General features: G+C 40.3%; 1 protein-coding gene across 1 annotated transcript; it reads right to left on the reverse strand.

The window, feature by feature from the left end:
- Positions 1-646: 646 nt before the first annotated feature.
- ZDHHC7 (zDHHC palmitoyltransferase 7) lies at positions 647-21,110 on the reverse strand. The gene is made up of 8 exons (XM_086620992.1): positions 21,071-21,110; positions 16,103-16,188; positions 13,673-13,995; positions 10,760-10,884; positions 5,768-5,864; positions 5,226-5,307; positions 3,851-3,981; positions 647-2,850 (listed from the first exon to the last, which is right to left on the reverse strand). The coding sequence occupies exons 3-8, from the start codon at positions 13,976-13,978 to the stop codon at positions 2,674-2,676; spliced, it is 918 nt and encodes a 305-aa protein (XP_086477118.1). The 5' UTR covers positions 13,979-13,995; positions 16,103-16,188; positions 21,071-21,110; the 3' UTR covers positions 647-2,673.
- Between the last annotated feature and the right edge of the window lie 1,569 nt (positions 21,111-22,679).

The following is a 22,679-nucleotide window of genomic DNA, read 5'->3' on the forward strand; positions in this document are numbered from 1 at the left end:
ATTATACCCAGGAAAGGTATCAAAGTATTTTTTAATAGTTGCAAACGGGAAATAAACTACTCCTAGTCCCTCCACCCTTTACTGCCCTGGTAAACGTTGTTTCCTCCTCGCCCTCAGCCTTGTCGGGTCAGTTGTTCTGTTGACAACTACCTGAACTGCTGCTGCCCACGCTGCATAACCGGCTGTCTTTGCAGCTGAAGCTACAGCTACATGAAGCTTGTGTAAGACTACATGAAGAAAGTCAATGCTTGTGCAGAGAAACTAGTGAGTCCAAACCTGTATTTCACACAAATACCTTCTGAGGGCAAAGCCTGAGATGCCCTGTGAAGAGTTTTCAAACAGGGAGTATTCACCACATGTTTGCACACTCACCTTTGACAAACAGGTCCTCATGAGATACACAGTTACACCAGAGGAGGGAGAAAAGAAAATGCCTGAGAATAGAACAGTTGGGCAGTCTGCATAGCTTAAAACCCTTAGTACGCAGAGTAGCATCTTTAATTTGAAGCAGTGTCACCTGTTACTTGACATACGTGTACATATAAATTACAAGCCAAAGGATGTGAGACCACTACCCCGAAGTGATGATCTAAATATATGGAATACGCATGCTTATGTGCAAAAAAAGTGACATACAGAGCAGAAGTTAATCAACTTAAGACTTCATTACTTTATTTTTTTTACATTAAAAAAAATTACAACATAACAAGGGTTTGAAAAGCCAAGTAAACCTGATTTCACACACGCACACACTTGCTAAGTCACAGGGTTCAACTGTCTGAAGTGATATTTTCTGATTTTCATCAGGATATTTTGTTGAACAATATACACATTAAGAGCCTCATGACAAAGCCTGACACATTTTTTCCCAATCTTTAAGATGTGCAACTGAATATGCAAAGATTCTTGTGGAACTCCCAACTTCCCCCTCAGTTACACGAGACGTAGTATTTTGTTCATCTGACTGCAATTTCACTGGACATGTCCACCTAGAAACTCTCCAGTGTCACCCATCATCTTCCCCAAGCAAAGTGAACATACTACACAGTATTGCACAGTTTTGTTCGTGGGGCCATAGATAAGAAATGGATCCCTTAGTAGTTTCACTCACCCAATGGTATAAAACCTGATGAAGCTGGAATCAAGATGCCACAGTTACAAATAAATGGAGAAGCAACTCACTGAAAAAAGAAAGTACAGCTTCTGTAGTACGTAAACTTTGTAACGTGAGATTCCTCAGCACGCTGAACTGCTTGAGGTGGGACAGAGCATCAGTGCTACTGGCAAAGCAAAGCAAGAACAGGACAATTTTAAGGCAAGCCCCAGAACAGGGAGCTATTTACTTTCTAGGCACGATTTCAAGCTATGCATCGAGGCTCCTGCTTTATCCTTTATATTGTCAGTAATTTATAGAATAGATTAACAACAAAAAAAATAGCCTAAATATAATTTTTAAAGAACTCAATTTTAGCTGAATTTCATTACTTGCAGCTTGTATTTCATTACTTAGAGATTTATAAACATTTCTTAGCACTACTGTTGTTTGTCAGGCCCACGTAAAGCAGTTCGAGATCTATATTGCTTTCGTTTCTTGAAAGTAGTTTTGGTTGGAAAACGGTTAAATTCAAAATAACTCCTTCTATTGCAGATCTTTCTACACTTAAGATCTGTTGTACTTGAGAAAAAGGACACCGCCCTCATTCCTCTGATGTCTTTGTTCAAGGGATCATTAAGTTAACAGCTTTCCTTCCATCGAAAGGTCTGTACGATAAAAAAGGGGCAGAGCAAGACCTTACAAAAACAAACGTCTTCAGTCAAATTAACCCAAATCTGCAGTACATTCATTTTAATCTCACACAGGAGGATGCAGTCACTGGTCCCACTTACCCCTGCACAGAAGACTAGATGCAATCCTCAAACACCTACATTTAAGTTCCTCTAGAATCAATGCATTAAGAATTGGAGATTAGTTAAAAGTGTTGCTTACTGAAGATTTAGAACTTACCTAAACGCCGTATGAGATTAATACTGCCAAACACAAGACATGCTTTTGTGAGCCTGGGAAGACATCTGGCAGGGGTCTAACAGTGCCTCTGATGTGTTATGCTGCTTTGTGCACCAGTCCTTTGAATCACTTGCATATGAGGAATGTGTGCCTGAAGTGGGACACGAGTACAGCTCTGTTTGTTGGGATAAGCTGAAATAGAAATTAAAACTGAACAACTACTATTCCCTGAAAGCTGGATTTAGAAGGCTAGGTCTCATTTGAGATCAACTTTCACCATAATGCTCCTCCTCATGATTGACAACTGCACCTAGGTATATACTTTTTATAAAAACACACAGGTAATTCCCGAAGCATTTATCAAATAAAAAGGGTTTAACAAAAAAGGATAATTAATCTCATAAAATAAATTACAGTAGCATGACATTTGGCTTGTTTAGTGTGACCACGTGCTTCTCCTTTGTTATCTTGCTGTTAGATCATTACAGATCCAGTTCGCGTCTCTGAAAGTTAATGAGATGTCTGTGACGATAAACGTATAAAACTCTGCTTGCTACAAGCAAATGTCTGATATCAGTTTCACCTGGTCACAGATTATATGTAGACAGCCTTCTCTGGCCCCAAATAAATATTATATAGTATTCTTGCAAGTTCCAGCATAACCAGACTCAAACAGAAAACTCAGGTCCTCCCTTCTTTGTTCTCAGTAGCAGCCGTCTGATTCGAAATCCTGCAAAAGGATTGATCCACAGGAGTGAAGGCTGGCCCCCAAAAACAGATTTCATTCCTTCCCAACGTAGTCTTCGCTCCCATGTCGGCTTTTCACTCTTCAGTCTTTCAATCTCCTGTATATAAACAGACATACAGTGACACACTTAAGTCTGAAGTTTAGTGAAGTCTAATTATCAAAACTGACGACTATTTCGCACTCTTAATTTACACCCCGTGATCTGATTAGTTCCTTACTGTCATTTAATAAGGAAGAAATAAGAATGGCACAAGACTTGGAACACAAAACGTGCACAAGGAGGTTGGTCTACCTCTAGCCCTTCTCTCCTCAAACTAAAAGACAAAATGACCAGAAAAGCTGATGTTAAAATAGAGGATCTGCAGCCAATGCACCTGCACTAGAAGTTGTTTACTCAGTTAATGAAACCAGACAACCAGGCTTCCAAGGCGGCTCTGATGCTGCAGTTACTGAAGGTAGGTTCACTCTCCCAAATGCATTATTTTGACCATCATTTTTCACACTTCCTGCTAATGAAAGCTGGAGATTTACCAACTATTTTTCCACAGTTACTCTGTGTTACACGAGAAAATTCTGAACAGCTACGAGATTCAAATTCCTTTTGTTTCCAGTCAATTACCTGACACGAAACATCCTCTAAAGGCTTAACGCTGCAGATCTAAAGGCAAGGGAATCAAATAGCCACACTATGGTTATAATCTAATACTAAAGTGTATCAGAGAAGAGAAAAGTGTGAAGGGTTGACACAAGATAGCTAGTTTAATTGTAAACCTGAGAAGACCAGGCATTTCTCATGACACATATCAGGAGTTTGTGATAGTTGAGAAGTGCAAGTCCAAACTGAAGTCAGAAGCTGCGCAATCTTTGTAATTGAAAACCTAATTATAAAATTTATGTCAGAAAAGCAAATACCGCACGAAATTCTGTTAGCAAACCTCAAGAAACTATTCAATCCTTACAACTGTAGAAAATAAAAACAATGAGCTATTTCAGATTTGGGGTTTTCTCCAAAACAAGAGCCTCCCCTCACGAAAATAAAACATCTAATCACACCTTCCTAGAAGAATTGTTATAGCACACAAAGCAGAGGTCTTTACCGTTTCATCATTGCATATTGAGTGGATTTGGGTGCCAAACATGACTGCAGTGAAAGTGAGAAACAGAAAACCCTCAAGGCACAAGAAGATCATCAGGATCACAGTTACAGGTGGGGAGAAGTCGCTGCATTCTGTGAAAATGACATACGTAGTTACAAAAAAAAATAATTTAAAAATATCTATAGAGCATGTTGATACTGAGATATCCCCTTTTCAACAAACAGCAATGCAAGTTAAATATCTGACACCTGAAACAACATTTCACAATACAACAAACTTCTAATTTCTAGCACTGCAGCAGCTTTACTTGCTGCCCAAGGAAATAAAAGGATTTTAAGGAAGTAACACTTTTGTCTCCCTATAAAGCACATGGTACTGCATTGCTGCAATCCTGCCTCAGTATTTCAAGAATATCAAATAAATGTTTGCACAGGAGACCATTTAAGTACTCAGAACTGCACATACATAAAGATGACACCAGCTTGAAGATGGCAAACACTGTAAAAACCATCACCACTGCCAGCTCTGACTTGCTGGTTAATCCAGATGTTCCATTTTGCTGCAATTGTTTTATCATTATTTTTTAATTCACCAGACAAAGCAATTGGGTTCTGACTTACACTTAAAGTCACATCTCTGGAGATCCTCTGATGAACTGATTAACTCAATTATCGTTAAAGAAAGAAGAAACAGGATAGTATACAGGAAATAGAACGTTTCAAGTATAAAAAGGACTGAGATTGCATCCATTTAACAGAATATTCAGCAAAAAACAGTCATGTGGATTCCCCTGTTGCTTCCAGGGGTACCAGGAAGAATACATGATCAACCATCTTCCACCAAAAGCACAGGATCAGAACAAGCTCTGGCACACTGAAACATTTAAGAAATGCAAGTCAGAGCTCTGAACAAACAACTGCGACAGTTCAGGAAATTTATTTTCCACAGGATCCCCACAGTTGGCTCCAGTAACAGAATGAAGGAGAAAAATGTTTAAATTTCAGCTGTCATTCACCGAACTGTGGTGGGACACACAGAGCTCAGCTGGCAGCTTCAGGTAATATACTGCTGAGGTGGTTGAGGACCAGCTGTTTCCTTCCTATTACAGAGGCAGTAAATTTTTACTATGTGGAAAAGGAGTGAGAATGCTCTTGACAGCCACAGTTCTCACAGTGAATGACTAAAGGAAAGTAGGAAAAAAAACAGGAAGAAAGAAAGAGATATGGGTAAACAGGTATGGAACATTTTCAGGATCTCACTTTAAAAAGATTTAAGTCCTGTAATATTTCATACACGGGATGGAAATAGGTGGAATGCTATGACTTTCCCTTAATATCTACTAGATTATGACAGTGAAAGTTAAGTATTTGCTTACCAGTCCACTGCCCTCGGACACAGGAGAAAAACTGAAACCCACACAGTACGAGTGCATGAGCTGAAATTAGGGCTATATACATCTGGAAATGAGAGAGAGTGCTTATTTTTGACTGCTGCCAGATAGTAAACCAGACATTCCCTTCAGGCAGCCTTCACCACTGCACAGCAAATATACTTTCCTATTTCAATTTTTAATTTAATACAATGATGTAAAAACAAATTCTAATTAAGTTTGAATCTAAAAATGTGGGCTACAATGAAAGTTTAAGGATTAGGTCCCTGAATCACAGAACCATTTCACTAATTGTTACTACATAAAGCACAGCAAAATTAAGATAGTTTAAAATAACGGCACAAGATTAAAATATGAGCAGAAATATCTTCCTGCTTCAGAGTATCTTGCATAGAAGCAAAAAACTCCAAACCAACCATACAAAACAATTGTGACCTTAAGCCATTACTCACTACTAAGCACAACCAAAATTGTTATAATTAAGGTAGATTCATATTGAGATCAAGCTGCTCTTGGTTTTCACTTACCGTAAACAGAACAAAAAATCTCTGATTTTTCTCCCCCACGCAATTATTCACCCACGGGCAGTGGTGATCCATCTTTCGAATACATCGTTTGCAAATACTGCAGGAAAGGAAGAAAGTCTTTTGTTGAAAAACAACACTTCACATTTTAATGTAGAAACAAGGCTATCCAGTGGTCACAAGATGATGTGCTGAAACCTACTTTCCTGAGAAACTGCAAACAGTGATTTTACAAACATTTTAAGTGCTCGCCTAAAACTCAGCTTTCACTTGTTGCACATAAGATACTCTTCACATAAGAAAAACAGTATTAATATGAGAATCCTTACATATCCAAACACACAACCCAGTGACCCCAGTAACTTTAGACAATTTTGGCACTTAATGGGCAAGGTTTCAGTTCTTCCTACATTCAATATTAAAAAAACCCCTTCCTTTCTGGAGAAGCTTTTTTAGACAAAGTAATTCTGTCAAGTTTACAGACTTTCAAGTTGTAAATGTACTTTGTGAACCAGAAAAAAAAAAAGCAAGAAAGAAACTGACATCTTTAAGAGACAAATTGTCACTCTTGAGGTTTCAAGCGGACATACAACTCTAAAGATATGTAATCAAAATCTCAACTACAGAACAGCTTACAGTGTCACATCTCACTTCCTCAACATAAAACAAAAATATTGAAACTATAAGCAGCACACATTCTTTGCATACTTGTTAATCAACACTTAAACACTACTGTTCTTTGCTAGTTCTGCAAGTAATTGCTTAGTTTCTGCCCAGGTTTGAGTCAAGGTTATTTCCAGAACAAAAACTCAAATATTTCAGTAAATCCACTTTACAGCTGGTAGGCCACATAGCACCAGAGGGCTCATTTCTCTTATATTCAGGTCCACCTGCAGCCAAACATGAATGGTTAAACAAGAGAAACAGAAGAGTTGTAACACACATGGAAGTTCTTCATAACTCAATAGCATAAGTAATGCTGATGTTTTATTTCCTAGCTTTGTACTTAAGATAGCCACACACTCAGTGGTTCAGATTTTCCTGCAGAACGTCCAAAACATGAAGCATTTTCATTTCAGCAGTTACAAAGCCAAATAAGGCTTAAAAACGCAGGCACTATTATTCAAAATCATTTGGTTTTAGCACATGCTTATTTATGGATGATATCTATGCGTGCTGCAGTGACAAGCCACAAAGTAAAGCTGGATGATTGTAACCAGAGGGAAGGAAGGGCGGGAATGGGTGGGAATCGATGCTCCGAGGCATAAAATAATTTTTAAGTCATCACATATGCTTGATTATAAGTAATTCAGCAAGGGGCAGAAGATACTCCTGTGCAGGTTGCATGAGAGAATCTCAAATCTCTCACTGCTCCTCCGAAGCTCCCTTTGTCCCGAGCTATTATAACCCAGCCCTTACGATCCCACTGCCTCTTGTTTCATAGACAATAAAGACAATTCATCCTCTGCTGCAAATTGCTATTTAAATAGTGCCAGTTACACCTGAAAATCCCAATACCACAACTGAACATCACAACCATTCTCCAGTGCAGAGGAACAGGTATCATTCAAGAGAAGGCATCAGAAGGCTCTCAAAGACTCCAGTTTCACAGCCTGCTGCCTCTAAGTTCAGCCTGGCATTAACTTCCCGAGCTCTGGGGGAAGGTGAGCCAACTCCAGTCGCCACAACCATGCACGGCTCCTAACGTAACACAGAATATACTCTGTCACTCTAAAAAGAATATTAATGTTAAGTATCGAGTGAAGTCACATCCAGACTCAATCAAGCCAAACACTGGAGGATGTGAGGTGGGCAGGACACACTTTTGCTCATTCAGTTTTTCTCACAAGCCCACGCAGAGTTCTCCAAGACATCAGACGTCTGGAACCCTGCCTTCATTTCTCATGTCACACCACAATTCAACGAACGCTTCCAGCCAACAAACTCACAGCAACGCTTAAAACAGCGGTTCTGCTGTTTTTCTACCTCCATTACTTGTATTCTACTCCTCCCCTTGTCCAAGAACAGATGTTCATGTGGCAAGAGTTCAGGGAAGCCACTCCATTAGCTGTAGCCTGGGTCATTTCACTGTGCATGAATACTCACGCCTTGCACAAGAGGAAGGAGAAACATGGTAGTGAGAACAGGCAGCTGTGGACAAAGGAAGGTCTTCTCCAGCTTGGCACTGCTGCTGAATGCACTCAGGCCACTGCAGGTGCAATTACAGTTTTGAACGTCGAAGACAACACTCAAAGACACAGCTAATGGCTTAAGAGAAACTGGTCTGGATAACAGAAATTCACAGGAAGACTGATGCCAACATCTCAGTGACTCGACTCTGAATAACAGTTCCCCACACACAAACGCAGGCACTCAGAATAGGCTAGGAATAATGACAGCTGTGCTCTTTCAGTGAAAATGAAATAGTACTCACTCCGGATAAGCCTCTTTCTTATGCCGAAAATGTTAACTGCTTAGTAAAATCTCTGTTCAATGTATTTCTCTGAGGCTAGGTATTTAGCTGCAAATAAAAGTTTCTTGGTTTCCCATCATTAATGTGTATTATGCAACTATTTTTCTTCCTTAAAAGAACTTCTTCTGCAGTGTTGCACAACAATTTTCATAACTACATCATAAGAGTCTCTTTATTAATAATTTACTACTCAAAACATGCACTGTGGCTTGGAGTGTAAGTATTTCCCAACAGGAACCAACTTCAATTTCCATTTTCAAGTCTCTTCTATCAGCAAATTGCCACTTTGACTACTTGGGACTAGACCGTCCTTTTAATGTCCTTGGAATGGGTTTGTAAGCCAATAAAATGTTGGCAGTATAATCAAACCAACCTTTTTTCTATTCAATAAACTTCTGCAGTGCTGAATCTATGTCAAAGAATCAGATTCTGGCAGCTGGTCTATGCAGCATGTATTAAACACTCAAAAAAATTACAGAAAAAGCCTCTGTTCTACCTAACAAAAGTTAATAGCAACTACTAGTAGCATATACGAGTAACAGAAACAAAGGCAATTAAACCATGTATCCACATGCTGAGAAAAACAGGACAGCAAGCTTACAGAAGGAGAGCACATACACTTGCAGGCTCTGGCTTTCTCTTTCGGACGTTCTGTGAAGCCCGTTACGTACTGTGCAAGAATTAAAATGAAAAAAACCCTGTGGAAGTATCACAGATTTCCTTCATTCTAGACAATATCCATCCTTGCTCTGCTTTAACAATAAATGCCATTCGAATTCTTGCTATAAACAACGTATTCAAAGTCCCTACTTAGCTTATTTTTATTCTTCTTTCATGAAGAAACAGTAATTTTTCAATCAACACCACCTAATCTGGAATCACAAGCTACTGGAACATCCAAGATCATACTGATGACCCAGATGTTCCCAAGAGATTCTGCAGGGCACAGAGCTGCAGGGGCTCTAGGCTCTCCAGTGCTCTAGCTTCTTTACTCAAAGGTAGAATTCAAGATGAGATGTCCTCATTTAGAGCTATTTCCAAATTAGTGAATCCTATTAGGACTAAAGATGTGGGAAACACTTTACAAAGATACTTGCAAAGTCTCTGTAGGAGCCAGCCTAAATCCGAGCTGAGAAAATTACCAAGATCCAACCTACACTCTGCAGAGGCTCTGGGCCATCCCTTTACTGCATCCCATGGACACGATGCCAGGACATCTGAACAGACTGCACAAAGCTGTTTCGGATCCCCAGACCTTATCAGCTTTCATTCTGCCACAGGAAAGCAGCTGCACTGCTCCCCCCCCAAAGGCCCAGCGAGCCAGCGGCACAGCTGTGGGCCTGGAACATCCCACCAGAGCCAACAAAGCCCACCAGAACCAAACTCCCTGCACACGAAGGCAGGTCTGCTGCCCGCACCCATGCAAAAGTGAACCTGCACCACAGAGAAGCTAGTGGCGGGTAATGCTACACTTGACTATTTACACATGAAACCTCTCCCTTCACACTCCAGATACAAAAACCCACTCACACCTGAGAGAAGAGCACGATTTCAGTGCCAGGGCTGAGTATTTATGCTGGAAATAGCTTCTCAGCCGTAACTTTCACACAGATAAGTGACACACACTGAGACGTTTAATTTAGAAACCACAAATCTACAGAATAATTTGAGTCCTGACAAGACTTCACTCTGTTCTTTTGATGGGCACTAACTCAGAGACTTAAATTCAATGTGCCACAGAATTCAATATACATCACTGCTCACACCTCGAGAGAGCCACCAGAAACATTTACATATTTATGTATGTCTTAATTATGCAGACATATCTATTTGCAACTCTTACGCAGCAAACGTGACACATGCATACCCACAGCGCCTGAAAAATCAACAGATTGAGAATTTATTAAAAATGGATACGTTTACTATCTCTTCCACAGCATGTTTAGATCAAATTATTATCACTTCTGTCCTTATTAAAATGAATCTTCGATAAGCAGAAGTGCATTCAGACAATTACACGTAGAACTTTGGGAAATAATGTGCCAACTCACACACAACTACAAATGACACACTACGAAGACAAGAAGACACAAACTGAAGTGTTAGTTTAAAACTAATGTGTATTTTCTCAATTTAAGATCACAGGAGTCATTTCTTAAACCAGCTTCTATCAGAAATTTGCTTGAGATTCCTCCCTTTGCCCTGCATTATCAACAGTATGGCACAAGAATTGGAATGACACACAGAAAAAATATTTACAGATCAAAAAGTAGTTAAGGCACCACAATATGATTGTTTTTTAAAAACCTCTTGCTTCTTTCCTCTCATCCACATTCATTTTTGGCCATAGGATATTATATTTATAAAATACTCTGCGATGTATGAATTTGAAAGTTCATTGGATATCAAAACAAATTTGTAGGAAAACAATGAACACAAATATCAGGAATAAATAATCTTATTTATTTTAGTTATTCCAAGACTCAATAGGCATAACTGCTTTAAAGAAAACTTGGGCATACCTGCAATGGTGTGCACGTTCAGGTTTGATACTACAGCACTTTGGACATTTGTAAATCACTTCTCCTGGTTTCAGTTGCAAATTATCCATGTATTCTTTAGTGGCATTTCCTTTGGGTACAGCCCCCTGAAATCATTTCAATTAAAGGAGAGAAAGCTTCTTAAATGGTATGAGAGTGTTTCAGAATACATTTTATAGGCTTCATACCAGTAATCTCAGGATAATTGCTGAAATAAGTTCATTTACTCAAAACCAGTCCGACATAGGCCAGAATCACTTCCAAATGAATAAATTACCTCTGCTTGACCTCAAATTCAGTTTCATTTCAGCAAGACTCATCTATGGCCAAGTATTAGCATAATTCTGACAGAATCTGCCTGATAGAATCTGCTGTCACCAGCATACATAAAATGAAGAGGAAGATACATCTTCACATGCAAATACAAGCACTACAGGTACAATATTTGCTGAGCAGTTACTCTGAACAGAACTCTTACAGCAGCAGATGTTAATTGTTTTGATGTTCAATTATCAGGCCAAGCCATCCACAAAAGTTAAATCAGCAACAACTACTTGAAAGACATTATTTCAACTCTCTGAATCCAAGATTTAGCCATCTGCCTCATGTATGCAAGTTTTTGAGAACAGTCATCCTCTTTTCCTTTATGTTTAAGCTTTTAGCTTGGACATTGTCAGCACGAACCACCACCAGCTGCTTTATTCTGTATCTAGTATCCCCTTCTGCTACTGTGAAAGTTTGTGTAGCTACATGGTAAACAGTTGAAGGAACTGATCCAAAAGAAAAATAATCCATCAGGAAAATATATTATTTTTTAGTGATTAGTTCTCGGAGCTGTTCACCACAGAGCTGCATTAGCAGCTGTTTCAACACAACGATGATGATGATGAATGGACAGGAACAGTAGGCAGGATTGTTTCTTCCAGTAACAATATTACCCTAGAGCCTTGTGAGATCAAAATCTATCTTTGGATTAGTAAGAGGAAAATAAAGGAAAGTACTGCTGACACCTTGCTTATTTACAGAGCTAAAGGCTGATCTGTGAAAGGAGGTGATCGTAAAATAAACTGGGCTTTAAAATAAAATGGCCTTCCTATACCAACTCCTCCAGGCCAGCACTGACTTCACACAGGGACAGACTTCTCCAGGCCAGCTTAAATCCTCTGCAACACTCTGTAATTATTTCTCATTCAGAAAAAGCCCACTGGCAACATCATCACTTTATAGACACCTTAAGGAAGTTTTTGGGACAGAATTAAGCCGCCACCGGGCACTTCAGATTCAACTCCAAAACACCTCCCTACTTAGGCAGAAATTTTTTGTTGCCTGGAATAACAACCTTGTGTTTGTACAGCCCAAGACACAGCCCCAGTTCTGCCCCAGAAGAACTCTTCGGCTAAGTGGTGCTTCGCACCTGAGCCAGCTGGCCTCTGCAGGATACGAACTCAAAGAGTGTTCCTTGAACACTCATTTGTACTGCTGAAGTGGTTTTTGCAACATAAATGTTCTCAGTGAAGTTAATAGTTTGGTGTAAACACGGTGAATTCTCTCAGAGAGAACTCCTAAAGCACAAACGTGTCTTGTTTCAGGTAAATTTATGCTTATAAAACACATCTCTCAAACTCACCTATTCATCTGTCACTAAGGATGGTAACTTCAGGCTGTGCTTTTAGCATTTTGCTGATAAAAATATGTTCTATTTCAAAAACATCTTTCATAGTCTCAGGCTGTCACCAGTTCCTTCCTGAAAAGTCTATTTTTATAGTTATAAAAGTATATTTAATTCACATATGTTTTGAGGCAGTTTACTCTTTTTTTCTTGAATCTTAGCTTCTATCACATAGTCGTGTCCTCCGTTCTGGCAGTCAGCAGGAGAGGAGTGGAGGCAAAAAAGTAATGATTCATTTCAATTTCTACCATGTTTTATCCATAAAGAACAACATAGGTACAGAAAGACACACAATTCTACCAGGACACATTTTTAAGTCTTTAAATCGCTAACTTTTAGCTGTCACAGTCTGTAAAAGTCCTAACATTTGATCACTGGGGGTGGGCTCAGAAGTAAATCAAAGACCTAGCAAATCGTTAACTTGTTTGTTTTTTGTGGTGTTTTTTTTTTTTTTTAACTTTTATATACACTGTTAATGTCTCAAAACTTTGGAGACCATAGATGGTTTTCCCCTCAAACCCTATCTCCCCAAATTTCTTCCCTAAAATGAGTAATGGTTTTTAGTAAAAATTAAGCAATTTCATCTCTTGAATTGAAGAGTAAAGTCTAAGAAATGAGTACTTCTAAGACCTTTCATACCTCCACTGTCCAAACTGCATGGGGGTGCAACTTAAATCTCCCTTCCCACTGACTCCAAACACCTAAACGCAACATCACATGAAAGATGTAGTACAGAAATTGTTACTTTATGTCAATATGTGACTGAGGTTTTTCAGCATATCTACCTCTCAAAGTTTTTCCATGTGCCATAAATGGAAGATACATTTCAAACGATACAACAGGAGGAAGCTACAACTTGTTATGAAGTTTTTAAAATATATCTGATGAAAAAAAAGTAAGAACAGTTAAGACAAAAAAGACTAAAGCTGTAATAGCTTCTTCAGAACCTGGGTTAAAGGTTTAACAAATAAACTGTATTTCTCTTGAGCTTACATCTCCCTTGTGAATTAATTTTATACTGCCTGCTCCTCAAGTCAAAAATTATTGATGGATTCATTAACAGAACAACAGGAAAAGTACAGATATCATCCCTTCAACTTGAGGGTTCTGCATGTAATACTACTTTTCCCAGCAGGAGGAGACGGATAGCCCTTCTCCAAATTTCTCTGCAGACAGTGAGCTACAGGAGAGAACAACCCCATGTCAAGGAACGACCGCATACTTACGGGATCAGTTAGCATAGTTCTCAGATGCGACGACAAAGCTAGCACTGCCAAGCAGTTAAAGAGAACACCGTTGATGACAGAGTACCAAAAGTCTTTGGAAGGCAGCAACATGACAAAAGTCACTACGAAGTCTGCATAGACAACCAGAAGCCATGTCATTATAGCACAGACCATACCACAGCCATCTCGGATGAACCAAACCCTCTCTGCCATGTCGGCCTCTGAGGAAGAGGAATCATAGCTGTCATTTTCAGCAAGAAGTGGGTGGTGCTCAACATCACGGAATCTGTGCCCTGATGACTGCATGGTTTTCTGGCCTTGCCCTGCAGGAAGAAAAGATACCATTATTATGCACGAGGAAACTGGACATATGGATGGCTCTTGGGTTTTATTTCTGTAAGACAAAACATATCCAAGTTCAAAATACATTACTGAGATATTTTTGATCAAAACCTGAACAATTCTATGACTACATAAAGATGAAATGTTTCTGTAATCGAAAGATACTAATTTACAAAGTTTCATCAAAAATTTTGTAAGCCATTTACTGAGTTTTATAATCTCCTAACTCTTTTTCAATCATGCAACTTTAATGCTTGACAAAGGGATTTTAGAATGGTTTCATCTCCACCTTGCTGTGCCCGTAAACCATTCTTCCCCTTTTGCTAAAAACGCAACATCTTTCTCTTATCTCAAACTAAAATGGCAAAGTCTTCATTAAGTTACAGCTCATGTCGCCCAGAAAACAGTAAATTATGGCACCACACTGTTGACTTTTCATATTGCTCCAGCAACCCAGGGAAGAGCAGAAGAAAAAAACAATGGAAATAAAGGTGTTCTAGTACATTGTTCACAACAGAAACCACAGCAAGTTAGAAAGTAGCTAAATTTGTTGACAAAAGCGCTATTGTGTTGAAAAAAACCCACAAACCTGTTACAAAGATACATTGAATAACTTACAAATGGGTCTCAGATCAGACCAAACTTAAAGGAAACAAAAGGTAGTGGTTAAATTAGCATGGCACTGGATTACATGAATCAGATTTCAAAGGACATGACTTAATTTAATGAAAACTCTTTTAGGGCTTTGTTGTTCCAATGTGGAACAAAAACAAAACTTGAAACCTTAATAGTTTTCATAAAACCAGAACTGTTTTCCAGGCATTTCTAACAAGTAAAGATACAGAATGGGACAACTGAAGTGCTACCAACAAACAGGAAACAAATTAAAGTTAAACATTATGCAACAAGAACAGCCTGCTACTTTGAAAGTATACTGTGTTCTAAAAATCACATTGATCCAGGCTATTAAGGCCATGCCTAAGAGAAACTTGAAAGCTTTTATATTGATTGATGACAGCCACGCAGAAGTCTCTGTTCTTCCCTCGTATTAATGGTATATATGACTCGTAGGAATCATGACACTTCAGTTTATGTCTTGAGACCTTGTCTTGTCTTGTCGTCAAGACTTGTAAAAGAAAAGTCAAATTTTATGAAGCCTACATAATGAGCAGCTGGAACATGAAGTTAATTAGGCAAATCAGCTACTATTTCCTCAAAAATGGGCACACAAAACTTTTAAGAAACATTATTGTCTTTTTCTCTCTTAAAATAAAAAAGGACCCACAAAAAAAGTAGATACAGTAAGCTTTCAACTAAGCCTTGAAGTATACAAAGAGCTGACAGCCAAGCAAAGTTATCACACACTCTAAATACCCAACAAATGCTTGAAATAGCCAAACTTCTAAAGATATTAATGGCAGTACTACAGAAACAGTCAAATACAGTGTATTCACATCTTAGGATTGTGTCAAAACACTTTTCCCCAATTCTGTCTTTTTTAACTCAGAATTAGGGTAAATTCAACCAAATTCACAATGGCAAAAGTACTAGCTTTTCTCATTTTTTTAGTATTCGTTCCCCCCCCCCCCCCCCCCCCAAGTTCATCTTTTTGTTTAAAAAAGTCACTATGTAAGTAATTTGGAACATTTTTTTAAACAAAATATTTTGGGTTTTTCTTCCACCAAAGGACTGTTTAGACCTCCTGCTGCACAGATGTTTTGAAGTGTTTGAGAGGAATCACTGAATCAAAACCAATCTCCCAATTCTGAAGCTTTCTACAGAACAGAAATTTGGGATTCCATCCAGCTAGGCTGCAATACCACAGAAGACGAAATATACAATTATTTTTTCAATCAAAGCAAGTTTTCAGCTGCTCAAATCAACAAGTTACCTTAAATCACAACAGATGTCAAGATTCTGAAAAAAAATAAATCAGTATTTGTGTATGTCATGAGAAATGCGAATTTTAGATCAATTCTGGAAACAAATCCTTTAGCATAAATGGCATAAAATTACTGTATTCATTTTGTTTAATTGTATTAAAGACAGCCAAGACGTTTTTTGCCACAATAGAAAAAACCCACATACCTCACAAACGTTTCATACGTTACTCTGACATCATGTCCTTCCTTTGGGCTATCCTAGGCTACTCACATAGTCATATCTGATGTAATCTGAAAAGACATCGTCAACAAACTCATTAGTAAGCACTTTTGCTTCATCAGGAAAACACTGTTAAGCACAAATAATACACACAGACAGCATTATAAACTAATGTATCCAAAAACCTTCTTCTTTTTCCTGTTTGCCACTCCTGTATGACTAAGAGAGTGTGCAAAAATTAATAACCTTACCTGACTGTCCTCAGAGCTTACAGCAAGGCTTTTGGTAGCGGGATAGTATGCATGCCTACTACTATTTTTATAATCGTAAGATGAGATAGAAAAAAATTGGTTTAACTCTGATTATTAGACCAAGCTATGGCCAATTTAAAATAAAGAAGCTACTCATTCCAGAACCTCTCTATAAAAGTAATGACCCCTAAATGACCCACAATGTCCCACAATAAAGGGAACATGCACTTACGAAGTTCTTGCTGGAATTTCACCATATAGGCAAATAATCACCATACAACTCATGACATACAAACCAGTACAAGGACTGAAACGCTAGCATAAATCATTCTAACCATGCTTAATTTTACAATACGAACGTTCCACGATCTTGAATCATATTCCTTCTTTTTCACAAGGACATAACACTTAAATTCAACACAGACTGTGCAAAGTAAGAGAGCGTCAGTAGTTTTAAAAGTAGAGAAGATTTCCTTTTTCAGAATCAAAGAAGAGGAAGAATAACTTATTTTATTTAGAAAATCAAGTACTTCAAAGCTCGAGAATTTTACCAGTTGACTTTTGGAAATCGCCACATGGCATTTGAAGCAGGACTGCAGCACAAAACCTTGACTTAGATGTCTATCTGGGGAAGAACAGATGAGGTGTGGGCCTGAATTTCTGACTGGAAAAGTCCGTGACCACTGCAAACTGTAACATCTACCTGGCGAGTAAATTCCCAATACATGATTAAGGAAAATCTTCTTGGTTTGTTTCATACAGTACAGAAGAAAATGACTAGCTTGGAGTCAGAATTCCAAATTTGTGTCTGATCAAGGTTGGCTGAAGTACCAGCTAGGTTTATTTCTTCAGCTGTTTTATTTTCTAGTATTTAAAATAAGACTCGTAACATGGAAGCCTCACCCTTTTATTTGGAAGGTTCATTTAAATTAATATGTTTTGAGAGTACTGCAAGGATTCTGACATTTAACAGCTATAGAAAATACGAAGCCACTTACTTCTAAGGGAAAGCTTCTACTGCTAGGTTGCTACAAAAAAATATTCCAAATACAACGTTGCTGATGGGGTTCTTCGGTATACATTTTCACATTTTCCCAATTCAAGGGGAATTATACCAATGCAGACTTCCCCTGAAAATGAGAAGCCTCTTGTGTTATTTAAACAAACGAATATATTCTACTGCCAGCCTAAAAGGTAATGCAAATGCTTATTACACACATACAACTGCACGAAGCTACTGATTGCTTTCTGTTTTGCTTTATAAATAAGCTTTTATACTTTTGTTAGACAAGTTTTCACAATATTGTGAAACCCACAATCATTAAGTTGTCATTGACACGGCATTTTGTGAAAGCTAAGTAGAGACAGACAAAAAGACGACAGGTTGAGTGTATTCCATTAATTTGCAATGTCACCCACCCGCTCTCCCAGGTGAAGATGACGAGCACTAGAAGATGATGTGCTAAGCCTCTGCAGGTGAAACACCAAAGTCACAGTCATCACTCAAAATTGTTAACAGAGAATTCATTGACAAGACAGGGACATGATCTGGTCAGTCAGTTCCCTAATCCTAAACGAAATTCTGTGCAAAATTTCTGTGTTTATTGTAGCCTCACTCAGTGTTTTACCTGGAAGTGCCACCACAGTTCAGCTTTCATGAAAATAATAGATTTAGTCATTCTCGTGTGATTTCTCCCTCCCCTGCTCCCGTATGTTTTTGCCCTCTCCAGCTGCCTACACCATTACCCCCCACCCTGGTCCCCTCCAAGGGGAAGAGGATCAGTGTCTGAAAAGCACTTAGACTTCATGAAGAGCTAAGCATCCCCACTGAGATGCTCACAGCTTTCCTCTAGACTATTAATTTATTTGCTTCAGGGCCTGTCCCAACTAAATTTAGAGTCTTTGTTGTACACTTAAAGCACAAACCTCCAGGACAAAGCATGACACTTCAACCTCTAATGTGCCAAGCAACAGTTTTTAATTTGACTTTTAAAAAATCTTTATCGGGCATGGGAATACAACACTAAATTATTCAGTGTTTCATGCAAAATGTCATCTGTTTGCACAGGTGACTACATCAAAGCTAATCTGATGCAGTTACACTCTGAGGCATTATTTGAAATTCTCAGGTTGAGAATGACCTGCACCTCATTGTTAACGAAATATTGGAATCAAAAAATTTTTGAAGAAGTTACATTACAAACACATGATAATTGAAAGATGGTCTTGTAAAATGGCTGTGTCTAAGAAGCTTTTAGTTTTCCAATAGCGCTAAAGAAGATCCGTTGCAACAGCAAATCTCCCTTCTCCAAGTTTACTGGAAGAAGGTTACCAAGGCATTAGGAAGATGAATGATACAATACAACTATATCACGAGGTCCCTGTGTTGTCAATTAAATAAATTTAAAACAGGGCACTTCAGGGTTAAGCACAGTCCTTTTCCCTGCTATTTTTTGAGGAAGAACAGAAAAAAATCTTTTTTTTTTTTTTAAACAGATATACAGATATTTTTGGTAGCTTTTTCTTCCAATGAGCAGTTCCTAAGACTCCTCATATTTCAGTTACAACACAGTAAAGATAATGCCTTTATTTCAACACTTCTGACTGCATACTGGTAAGTCAACAGTCGTAGGGACACTAACAGATATTACACACTGGAGTAATAATGCCGCAGCATTTATACGTGATGGATTTAAATCCTATGTAGAAAGCATAGCATTGATGGCAAATCAAAATCACAGAACTGTAGTCTCATTAAAAGGTTCCAGTGTAAACCTTAACTTCAATAACTGCAAAAATTTTAAGTAAATGTGCACATCTACTACTGCATCCCATTCCAGGGCAATTTGGACCATTCATTGCTGACAGTTAAACAATGTTCAGATAATGTCTACACACAATCACACCTAATTCAAATGAGTAACCGACTTTTTATTACAGACACAAATTGCAAAGCCATTTAATAAGTAAACTGTGGCTTGTTTCATCTTCTTTGCAGCGACTGGTCTCACAAACGACCTCACAGCAAACAAATAAAACCTACTCCAGTAAACACATCAACCAGCAACTGCACTGAAAACCCTTCAGCTCAGTCCCACCAACAGCCCAGCTCCGTGCAAGGAAACTCAGCGAGGTACTAGGGCTTCAAGGCTGAACCTTCTCAGCAACCACACACATGTAAGAACTACTAGGGCAGCAAGCATTCAGAAGAACCAGTCCATCAACTAGAATCCCAGTTTAGCCCTGACAGACTCAACTTTTGCTATCTGTAGTTACAAAGAGATATGCCCAGTTTCAGCAATCCGGGACACAAGTAACAGCGCACGCAGCTCTGGAAAAGAGCAGCTAAAATAGCTTGTGATGGCAACACATGATACAACCCCAAAGTGCTATTATTAACTTATCCCCAAATCTATTCCATACCCTCAGGGACAGACCTCGTCATCTCTCTAAATCCTTGTTGCTTTTGCTTTAACTTAATATATTTTGTACCATATTTATCGCTTGAATTTCCTGTTTATGCCTTGTAGTCCTCCTTTATACTGTATCTGCTCCACTGCAGGCACGCAGTGAGACTTTACATTGGAAACACGTATCTCCATCTTCAGCCTTTCAACTGCTACAGAACTCTCATCAATTTATTTTCCTTAAAAGTTTGGTCTTCATAAAAGGCACGAAAAAAAGAATCCATCACATATATACTACAAAAGATACGGCTTTAGAGCAAACCCAAGGAAGTTTTAGAGAGATGAAAAGCACTGACAATTTCTTTTAGCCACAAAGAGCTTTCAGCTATTTAACTCTAATCTAAAACCGCTGAAATTTTACATCAGTTTAATCTATTAATGAATCAGTACAGCTCTACTTTATCTGTAAATTCTCCAAGTCGGAGAGCATCCACTTCAAAGATCTAATTTAAGTCTGTTAATGTGAGCAGCCACGGCGACTTCAGCCTAATTACGCCTTCAGCAAAGCGAGCAGTTACATCACTGTAATTCAGCATCCTGATACCATTACACAACTGTATGTGCAGTCCAGAAAACAGCCAATGCCTTCCCAATCCTCTTCGGACGGCACGGATCACACCCGTGCTGCGCTGTACCAGTACCAGTCCACCCTCTCATTTTTCACAGCGCGAACTATTTGCATTCCCACTTCCTGTCAGTGCTGTTCTTCCCTCCTGGAAACAAGGCAAACTAGCACCAGGCAAATCAGCAAAACTCCCCAGCGCAAGTGCCGGGACGTTCGGGAAAAGCCAGGCGTATCGGATGGCTGCTGTTCCCTTTCGGCTTCCCACGGCGCCAGATGAGACTCGACACAACTGTGCAGGGGCGCACAGACACTTCCATGCGCTTGTTTCCATGGCTGCTGACATGATAGCTTTTATTATTTTTTTAAAAAATAAAAAATAAAAGGCGGAAGCACAGCAAAGACCTTGAAACACCCCATTAGGAGCTGACACCGAACACCGGCCGGGACGCAGCCTGACAGGGCGCCCTCAGCCCGCCCTGCCCCGGGAGAGCCCCGCCAACCCTCCTCGCTCGCCCTTCCCCAGGGCTTCCCGGGCCACCGCGGCCTTTCCCCGCGGGGCTGGGCCCCTGCGAGGGCCGGCGGCAGCGCGACGACTGGGCCCCGGGCGCCCTGAGGGGAACCGGCTCCGTGAGTGGAAGGCGGCACGGGGAGGGAACGGGGGCGGATTTACCTCAGCGGCGGCGGCCCCGCTGCCCTCAGAGCTGCGGCTGGCGCCGTGCCGGCGGCGCGGTGGGGCGAGCCGGGGCCGAGCCCCCGGGGCCGAGCCCCCGCCGCTGAACCGCCGCCGCCACCGTGCCCGTCGCCGGGCGCTCCGCGGAGCCGAGGACTCCCGGAAGCGGGAAGGGCAGCGCCGCAGGAGGCGGAAGCCCGGCGGCCCGCACTGCGCAGGCGCCCGTGAACGGAGGGGCGGGGGCGCGGCCCGCACTGCGCATGCGCGGCCCCGGCGGGACGTCCTTGGCGCCGGCTGTCCGGCCGGCGGAAAGTCCGCTGGTGCGCATGCGCGCAGCGCCGTGCAGCGCCGAGCACCGCCACGCCCGCATCCAGCAGCTGTGCCCGCTCTGGCGGCTGCAGCGGGGCGTTTGTCCCCGCAGGTTTTCAAAGAATCGTGATTTGCGGCTAAAATGATATATATAATTATAAATACATAAATATAATATATATAATATATATATAATTGTATTATGCCTCAGTCACAAGCAGTCGCCGAAGTGAAGCAGTCGCCTCTGCCCCGCGCTCCCCTGGAAGCAGCCAGGTTGTTAAGTGTGGAGCCATCGTGTTACTGCTTCCCTGGGGCAGCCGACACCCGAGGGACAGTCCTGCTTCCGTCCCTGCGGCGTCTTCCTCGCCAGCAGTGTTGCAGTCCAGCAGCGGCACATCTGGCTGCACCTGCCGTAACTGAATACAGATCCAGTGGGCTTTGCTTCAGTCCATGAAGGGTTTTTGCTTTATGTCTACACACGTTTTCGTGGTGGTACTTCATTTCGGTCCCTCATTATTCCAGGGAGTCTCAGGAGGGTGGTTTGCACCTAAGTCAAGAGCCCAATCTGTGCCCGTTTACTAAATTTGGTCAACCTAAGCTTCAACATAAGTAGTTAAGCAAATCGTTTTATATGGAAATACTACTGCATAACACTCAGATTTTTCCACTGCATATTAGGAAAAATACATACCCAGTAGCTTTAAAAATTAGATGCAAAACAGCAAGCCTTGCCGTGTGTGAGCTGAGGCTGCATTTAAAACACATTAAGAGAAAAAAAGCTGAAGGATGACGAACAAATTACGACAGCTCGGGCACGCTTCTGCATCCTGTTTTTTTCCCTTGTAACGTGAACACCATCTAGTGGGACACGGGAGGCAAGTGCGGGAGGGGCTGTGGATGCTGGTGAGTGGAATAAGATACAGCTGCCCGCACGTCTGTGTGTTTCTACTCTGATTTTTTGCATTTCCATCCGCTTCCGTGCTGAAATATTAGGGACTTCAGAAAGCTTTTTTGTGCGTGTAGTCTATTCCCCAACAGCTGGGTTTGACACCCTAAAAGAAATCAGTTAGTTGATGCCCATGTCTCTGCTACTCAAACGGAAGTATGTAAACACCTACAGACACAAAATCGTAAGAGCTGATCTTTTTCTAAAGCTTCCTTCTCTCTCCATGTTTTCCCTCAATATAACTAATATGTCATTTATCCAGGAATAAAAACAAAATGAAGAAAAGAATTTTTTTCTTGAGTATATACTTATGGGGACGCAGTGCTGATTATAGTGAGCTTAACCCTTGAGAAA

This window comes from Tauraco erythrolophus, chromosome 15, assembly GCF_009769465.1.
Source record: "Tauraco erythrolophus isolate bTauEry1 chromosome 15, bTauEry1.pri, whole genome shotgun sequence".
Classification (NCBI taxonomy): Eukaryota; Metazoa; Chordata; class Aves; order Musophagiformes; family Musophagidae; genus Tauraco; species Tauraco erythrolophus.

Excerpts from the sequence above, each read along its gene's own strand:
- ZDHHC7 (XM_086620992.1), bottom strand. The coding sequence starts at position 13,978 with ATGCAGTCATCAGGGCACAGATTCCGTGATGTTGAGCACCACCCACTT. Across the intron at positions 5,865-10,759 it reads GAACGTGCACACCATTGCAG|TATTTGCAAACGATGTATTC; the intron begins GTATGCCCAAGT and ends CCTTTCCTGCAG. Across the intron at positions 3,982-5,225 it reads TGTCCGAGGGCAGTGGACTG|AATGCAGCGACTTCTCCCCA; the intron begins GTAAGCAAATAC and ends TCATTTTCACAG.